General features: G+C 48.3%; 2 protein-coding genes across 2 annotated transcripts in view; one reads left to right on the top strand and one right to left on the bottom strand.

Annotated features, from left to right (window-relative positions):
- The window catches only part of immp2l (inner mitochondrial membrane peptidase subunit 2), a 57,932-nt gene that overhangs the window by 35,626 nt on the left and 13,620 nt on the right, over positions 1–8,686 (top strand). The window lies entirely within an intron of this gene.
- Positions 2,321–8,686, bottom strand: part of LOC133954669 (leucine-rich repeat neuronal protein 3-like) — a 12,889-nt gene continuing 6,523 nt past the window's right edge. The window contains exon 2 of the mRNA XM_062389101.1: positions 2,321–5,661. Coding sequence (XP_062245085.1) covers positions 3,191–5,302 — 2,112 coding nt within the window. The 5' untranslated portion in view covers positions 5,303–5,661 and the 3' untranslated portion in view covers positions 2,321–3,190. The remainder of the gene's footprint in view (positions 5,662–8,686) is intronic.

Consider the following 8,686-nt stretch of genomic DNA (forward strand, 5'->3'; position numbering starts at 1 on the left):
ACGACAGATATGATTCTGCTGGGAACCAACACGCAGACGGAGCCCACGAAGCTCAGCTGCTGTGTTCCTTTGTGTTTTATTGTGAATCCAACACGTCTCCGTAGAGCCTCGTTGCTTTGATGAGTTTCTGATCTTCCTCTGAACTCCACCTCTTGCTTTACTCCTCGAACACACAGCAGTGTTTTCTCCTCTCGCTGCCGGAGGAGGAGGAGGAGGAGGAGGAGGAGGAGGAGGAGGAGGAGGAGGAGGAGGAGGAGGAGGAGGAGGAGGAGGGAGGCTCGTCCGACACCTCAGGGCCCTGCTGCTGCAAAGAGCCCGTTCGGTCCCATCTTTAATTCACAACCTCCAGGCAACTGATCGTAGAACGTAGTGTCTGCGTATGTGAGTCCTCCCCACAGGAAACGTTCATGATGCTCAGTTCAACTCTCTGCAGGGACAAGTGTTTCCAAAGATTCAAATCGTGCATCTTCACTCAGCCAGACATGATGTTCTCATATGAAGAGTTCAGTCTCCATGAAACGACTTCCTGCTCCTTGTGAAATATTAATGAGCAGGGTTAAATCATTTAGCTTTGGAAAAAATTAACATCTGACACGTAAACCACAAATTAAAAAAGACAGTGAGTCACAAAATGAACAGTTTCAACGTTTCATGAAAACCTTTTATGGTGATTTTCATGTTTTGGATCAGTGAGATAACAAAAGATGAAAAGAACAGGAAGAAAAGGAAAGGAATAAAGAAAGTGGGGAGGAAAATAGAATGGGGGGAATGAAAGGAGGAAGGAAACAGGAAAGAGGACTGAAAGGCAAGAGGTGTTAAAGGGAATGAAAGGTGTAAAGGAATTAGGAACAAAGAAATGAAGGAAGGAAAACAAAGAGAGAGTTTTAAACTTTAGGCTTTAAAAAAATACATTGATTATAGATTATTGATTATTGATGAACATAAACTGCAGCTGTGAGACAAAGTCGGTAATATCACAAGATCGCTGAGTAAGTTCCCACCGGGGAAACGTGGCGTGTTCTTCATATCTCAGACTCTTCATCATCATTCAGGACTCACACGTATTAACAAGCAGCCAAGCAACGCCCACCTCTGATTGGCTGTCGCTGGGGGACGCAGGGACACAAACAACCTTTATTAATTTCCTCTGTTCGGTAGAGCGGCGTCTGGTTCGCTGCCTGTCGCTCTGTGATGAATGACGATGAGCAGCGGGCACCGAACCAGCTTCCTGCATGAAAATATGTATCTGCAAAATGAATGAGTTTTTAATTTGGCAGTTTGTTGCATCAGTCACAGCTTCGACAGATTTATCACAAAAAATAAAAAAAGTAATCTGAACCTGGAAGGTTCAGATTACTTTTTTAACATTAATTATAAAATGTGACGGCAGAAATAACTACTGTCCAACTATCAGCGCCATCTTGTTTTTTTGAAACCAGAAGTGACAACATCTTGAGGAGCGGGGGGGATCTCCACGACACTGCACGCCCACTTACACCTGCCACCTGCTCCCATTGGACGGTACTAGCTGCCAATCACACGGTTGTATCAGTGTTGTGCAGTGTAAGGTGAACTTTGCGACCTTGAGGGGGCGCTGGTGTTTGCTGTTTTGGTTTGTGTGGAGTCCTGAAGAGGCAGATCTGAGTCCTGGTCTTTCACCGAGGATTGTGGATTTAATGTCAGCTGCTGTGGAAGTTGTGTGGAAAACTATTTGTGTTCTATCTGTTCCCTCTGGATCTGACCCAACACATCGTGTGTGCTCCGTCACCACAGAGGAGGTGTTGTCTGCTCTTTATTGTGTGTTTGCCATTTTTTTTTTTTTATTGACAGTAAATAATAATCCTGCTTTTATTTGTTTTTCTGAGGATTACACGTTGACATATTATTCGCTCCTCTCAACAGGGATGAACAGAGTTTTATAACATCCTCCTGCAGCTGCTCCCCTAAATACCCAGAATGCTCTTCACCTCTCTAATGAACCCGGGCCTCAGTATCTAGTACAGCAGAGCCCAGGTCATCAGTAACATCAGCACTTTGAGGCGTCCGTCCCTATCGTCCTCTGAAGGGAAACTACTTTGTCCTGGTTTCATGGTCTGCCCCCCCCCCCCCTCGCGACCCTTAACAAATGAGCCCAGTAGTTGCTGAGCTGTTCCTGGTCACACGGGGAAGGGGCTGGCGTTCTGCTGACCTGTTCACTACCTGCTTCTAATGGGTCATATTTTAGCTCCGGTGGCGGTGACGAATGGCCGCGCTCTACCCCCCCCTCCCCCCCCCCGCCCGAGATGCTGAAACTCACTTGATCTACGACTGAGTCCGGCTGATAAATGCTCCCATCAGTTTGCTCCTGACGCAGATTCATCACCCCGCTGAGGTTTTTGTAGGGAATCCATATTGGATTTTTTAATGAAAGAGAATATAATGCAATTCAAAGTCAATGGGTTTGCCAATGACCTCACACTTTGCACACACACACACCTATTAAGGTAGTTACACACATGCGGACACACACACAGACTGCCTCACACGCTGGTCGTGCTGTTTGAGATTGCGTTGCATTTCACTAACAGTGTTAGAGCGTCTGCCTTCAAGGGCGGCTCCTGTAATTGTGTTTGTGCACAGCCGGTCTCACTCTCCTGCTGCTGTGGGACTCAGACAGACACACAACAGGATTCATGAGACACAATCATAATCATTTCATAGACCACACTGTGTCTTTGTGACCAGAGAAATGTTTCAAGAGACACGTCAGGTGTCCAGATTTAACGTGAACAGATTGTAGTTAAAAGACACCAACAGGTTTAATGAAAAATGTATTTGTTCATAAAACTGTTTACATTATAGTCAGTTTTAATGTACACTACACTAACAAGGTTTTTTTCTGCCATTATAAACTGTCTTCACTTGACAGCAGTTAATGTAACACAGCAAAGAAAAGGTTCTGCACACATCAAGCCGTCTCAACACTGAATGAGCGACCCACAGCCGTGTAGATTATAGTCCAGACATCTGCCTGAAGAAGCTTCTTATAATGACACAAGTTTGCAATAAGAAAGAGTCTCTGCCTTGAGCCGGTTATGTGAAGGCGAATCTGTTCGAGTTCCGGTGCGAAAGACGTAAATCACTTTGTCCAGTGTCCGTCCCTCTCTGTCTTCACATTATCCCAAAGAGCTTTTACAGACGAGGACGCTTCTCACATGGAGTCGTCCGGTAAGTCTATTACAGTTGCCCTCACCTTCACCCCATGCAGACCCAGCTCCAGGAAGGAGGATGAAGAGGAGGAGGAGGAGGTGCTGGGGATCAGCAGCGTTTCAGAAGGGTCTTCTATCAGTTTCCTGTAAACCACTTGGCTGTACAGAGATGTGTACATGACAGAGCAAGCCACGGCAACCACGACGAAAAGCACGGCACAGGAAGCCATCACCAGACGGTCCCAGTTCTCAGTGGTCCCCCTCAGGACGGCCGCCTCCTTGGTGGTCACATTCACACAGTCCCTGCTGTTTCCAGGCTGTGCAGCAGTGACCTCCACGCAGACCTGGTAGTGGGTGGATGACTTCAGCTGCTTGATGTGGAAGTCCCTGACTCCAGCTGGCAGCCGGGCGCTGAATGGCATCAAGAGGCTGCTGTCCTCGGATATAATGGACCAGTTTAGTTGTGATACCAGAGCACCTGTGCTTTCCCAGGAAACCATCACAGTATGAGTTTGGACAGATGTTATTAATATGTGTAATGGTTGCGTTGAAGGCAGAGCAATATATCCGTCCACCACAACCGACACAGACTTCAGGTCTGCCCCGACCAGATTATGGGCCACGCAGGTGTATGAGCCGGCTTCCTGCTCGGAGGCATCGTAGATGTCCAGAGTTCCCTCGGGATGCATGTAGTACTTATCGTAGACACTCCCATGCAAGACCTGGTCCCCTGCCGGCGTCACCCAGTAGATCTCAGGTTCTGGTTCTCCAAGCGCCCGGCAGTGAAGCGACACCGAGCTCCCTTTGGCCACCTGGACCCGACCGGGGAGGCTCCCAGGGGAGATCAGAGGAAGGCAGATCTCTGTCATCTCCCTGAAGTGCACCTGTCTGACGTGCTGGCCTTGGTACTCCGGAGGCTCCACGCAGATCAGGGAGTCTGGTTCCATGAAGCGAACAGCCGTCCTGTTCATGTTGAGCCAGCGGATGATGCAGTCGCAGCGGATGGGGTTGCTGTGCAGACTGACCTCTCGCAGGTTGGGCAGCGACTCCACGGTGCCGCAGTGCAGCGCGCTCAGAGAGTTGCTGTTGAGCATCAGAGTCTCCAGCCTGGGGAGCTTGTGGAAAGCTTTCGGGTGGATGTAGGATAACCTGGGATTGTTGGTAGCCTCAATTTTGGTCAGCTCGGGCAGGTTGTTCAGGGCAAAGCTGTCGATGGATATGAGCTCAGGCATGCTGTTGATGCCGAGCTCCTTGAGATGCATCATGTCCATGAAGTCGCCTTTCTTGATCCTCTCAATGGGGTTTTTATTCAAATCCAGGAACTTGAGGTTTTGGACTCTCGTCAGCGCCGCTCGGGGAACTCGACTCAGCAGGTTGTCGAAGAACGAGATGCTTTCCAAGTTGTCTAGACCAACTAAAGAATTGTCAGGGATTTCAGTCAAATTCATCCTGGCAAGCACGAGGCTTCTGAGGTTTGCCAGAGGTTTGAAGTTCATATCTGACAGCTCAAGAATGGGGTTTTCTCCCAGCATCAATATCTCCAGGCTGGGAAGTTGCTGGAACCACTGGCTGTTGATCCTCGTCAGTCGATTGGAGTTGAGATGGAGCCTCAGCAGCCTGCGCAGCCCCGTGAAGGCTCCGGGGCTGATGGAGGAGAGGAGGTTGTGGTTGATGTAGAACTCCTGGAGGTTTGGCAGAGAAACGAGGCAGCTGTCAGAAAGCTCCTGAATCCAGTTCTCCTCCACGTGGAGTGACAGCAGCTGGGGGAGCGAGCCCAGACAAACATCGCTCACTGAGGAGAGGTTATTCTGAGACAAGTCGATCTCTGTGATGTTGGCCAAGTAGTCCAAAGTTTTCTGAACATTAACTATGTTGTTTGTCTGTAGCAGCAGAACCTGCGTGTCCGGGGGGAGTGTCTCCGGCAGGGCTGAGAGACCCAGGTCATTACAGTCCACGGTGGCAGCCTCTGTGTAAACGGAGCTGGGTGAGAACCAGGGCCGTGTCTCACATCGACACAGCGCAGGGCAGAGAGCGGCCCCCCCCTCAGAGCCCAGAACAAAAGCAGCCAAAGACAGTTCAGCCAGAAAACAGGCTACAACTGCCGTCTCCCTCATCTTGGCCCAGTGTTCCCTTCAGCCAGTAATTGGCCCTGATGGAGTCAGCGGTTAGCACAGTTTACAGATCAAGGCTCGTTTGTCTCTGCAGCAGGACAGAGTGGATTTGTGCTGACGCCTGGTCCCTGAAGCCTCGGCCCTGTTGTCTTCCAGCTCTTGGAAGAGAGAGGCAACCTTTCAGTTCGGTCTGTGCCAGGTTGTCATGCAGGCTGTGATCTGTCAAGGTGGATGTATCCTTCAGGGAGCGGGGGGGCGCTGCAGAGGGGCGGTGGAGGAATGTTGTGTCTCCGGCTGGGGACGAATCACTCGGTCTTCCATCACCATTATCCTCCGTCGCTGACACTGGTGTCATTTTCCATCTGCGGACACAGGAGAGAGAAAAGGCCGATGTAACATGGTGCGGTGGAGATATGAAGCTATAGTGACATTTAGAAATATTGAGACTTATGAAGGCTTTTCAGCCTCATTTGATCTGATTGCTTTCCTTGCACCATCTGAATTATAAGTTATGATTAGCTTGACCTTATACATATTAGTTGACAGTTCTGAATCTAGAAATGATGCAGTGAGAGAACCCTGGCAGACGAGCACATTGTTTTTCATTTCTGTTTCAGTCAAAGCACAAATGAGTGTCCTGGAAAAGCTGGAGCTCTGAGACGATGCTCAGAAGTTTGTTGATTCAAGAGGCAAAACGTTTCCTCCCCGGTGTTGTAATTAACGTGGCGGCTCCGCCCCCTGAACCGCTCTGTCTGTTGTTCATAATGCACCTGAGCACACTCATCAAATCACCCGCACAGAAACAACAGACAGCTTCCTCGGCTGATGCACTCGAGCTCAAGGCCACTTTAGATTTACCAAAATATCTGTCGAGCAAACTCGCCGGAGTTCTTGTGCAGCTCCACGGCTGCTTTTTGAATAATTCATGTGTCGCTGATTCAACATAGTTGGTGCAGATGACAGGGCTATCGGGGGGGCTCTGCCCATGTCCACTGTACATAGTGATGTTTTGATTAATTTGCGACCTTGGGTGCAAAAGCCACAGCTGAGTGTACCACACTAAATGAAGCTGTCGGTGGCGGCTGCTGATGAGGACGAGCTCGGACACTTCATGAATACATTAGCTTGTTTATAGAAGTCTGCGTGAACAGGTTTGTGAACGAGTCCGACCCGGACCATCTCCTGCTGCCGTCTTCAAATCTGAGAACAGCTCAAGTGTTCACTGGTCGTGGTGGATTCGCTAACAGCTGCAGATTCATCCATGTTGTTCTGTTGTTCTGGCTGCAGGAGGTGGAATGTGAAATGACTCAGAACAAAGTGAAGTGACCAAGTTCATGTGTCACGGTTCTGCTCTGTCGCTCACTGATGGGTTTTGATAGACTGGAGAACGACAGATCGGTCAGGCTTACACACACACACACACACACACACACACACACACACACACACACACACACACACACACACTGTTCTTGTTAGAATGACTTGATAGTCTTTATGAGATCTGTTGACAGTATGAAAAATACACAACACCAACAGACGATCCTTGTTCCATCTCTCTTTCCTCCGTCCACTCAGACGGAGCAGGAAGCTCCTCCAGTCCGACAGTTATGATAATGCTGCTCGACGGAGATGAAAACAACACATTTACTTTCAGTATTTAGGTAACAACAACAACACCTTGTGTGCTAATGGAGCGAGCATGGTTTGATGTTAAGTTGTGTGTTTCATGGTGGATGTGTTCTCTCTGGTTGGAGAGTTTTCTCTCAGGAGACGCTGCGTTGTTCTAATTTAATTTCTCCTGTTTACTCTTGTTCCCCTCTTTACTTACCACTGGGATGACTTCCTTTATTTCCCCTCGTGCACACACAGTTATGACAAGTGGAGATGAGACTGAGTAGAGACCTAATGCTGTCGGTACAGTTCATCAGGAAGGAAAGGTGCTGAATCAGTCGATTCCTCCAACATTTTTCAGGTTTTAAAATGTGTTTTAAAACCTGCAAAGCCATGTTTATGTAAATGAGATGCTAATGTTTATCTGGGTTTCAGGATAACAGCGTCTGCTTTTAGACGACGGAGACAAATGTGACGTGGTCGGCAGCTTTGATTCACATGCAGAGCAGCAGGACACAGCCTCAAAGTCTCAAAGTAAAAGGTTTCACTCTGAAGGTCATTTCTTCTCTATCTCTGCGTTAATGTAGTTTAAAGACTATTTAACTCCGCCTGCTTCAGTTTTATTTGAAGTCCATATCTGTGTCAAAAACCAAATGACATTAGAGGATGTGGGCAGGACGATGAGAAAGACTCTGTGGACCAACCCGGTGAATAACTGTGTCTCACAAGGACAGTTTGCTGTTCCACCAGTGTCTGATCCGCTCTCTCTCTTCTGAACAAGCAGCAGGATCACTGAGCTCAGCTCGACCTCCTGAGTTCCACTGAGCCGACCCTGAGGAGCATGTGGTCACCTCACAGGTCAGAGAGGGAAGCTTCTACCTGAAGAAGAGCTGCTCTCTGCTCGACCTCCTGAGTTCCACTGAGCCGACCCTGAGGAGCATGTGGTCACCTCACAGGTCAGAAAGAGAAGCTTCTACCTGAAGAAGAGCTGCTCTCTGCTCGACCTCCTGAGTTCCACTGAGCCGACCCTCAGGAGCATGTGGTCACCTCACAGGTCAGAGAGGGAAGCTTCTACCTGAAGAGGAGCTGATCTCTGCTCCTTCTGGCTTTGGCAGAATCAGCTCTCCCTGCTGGCACTCTGTGGACGCTGCACTCGAGAGGTTTCAGGTCAGAGAAGGAGAGAACCTTCTGCAGTGGATAGAAGTATTTAGTGAAGTATTATACGAGCAGCTCTGGGTAACAGGGCTGCCAGCCGGGCCACTTCTTTAAATGCTGAGTATTGACATTCTGTGAGTGGAATGAAACACAAATGTGAAATAATTGTGGTTTCTCATTCTGAAGGTCGGAGCTGTTGGGGCTCTGACGTCCTGATATGGCAAACGTCTCATAAAGCCGTCCCACTCCTCCATGTTTTATTCAGCGCTCACTAATACACACAGCTGACGTCAGGTGAGCTGAGCAGTTCTCTGGGTTTCATTTGAAAACACGGTTCCACCTCTGGGATGATGAAGCGTTTCCTCCAGCTCCGGTTTCCTTCATCTGTTTGTTCATCAGCACGATGACACGAAAACACTGAACCTGTAAGACTGATGTGAGTGAGGGAAGTATTTATGATCAGCTGATATTTAAAAAAAGGTGATGATTCCAGAGATGTTACGACAGAGAACTGAAACCAAGATATATATATATATACTTTACATAAAATAGAAATGATCATGTCTGGAAACAACGTAAATGATAAATCTGATTTGTCTGTGAAAGACTCATATTGGC

The sequence above is a fragment of the Platichthys flesus genome, chromosome 6 (genome assembly GCF_949316205.1).
Source record: "Platichthys flesus chromosome 6, fPlaFle2.1, whole genome shotgun sequence".
Taxonomy (NCBI): domain Eukaryota; kingdom Metazoa; phylum Chordata; class Actinopteri; order Pleuronectiformes; family Pleuronectidae; genus Platichthys; species Platichthys flesus.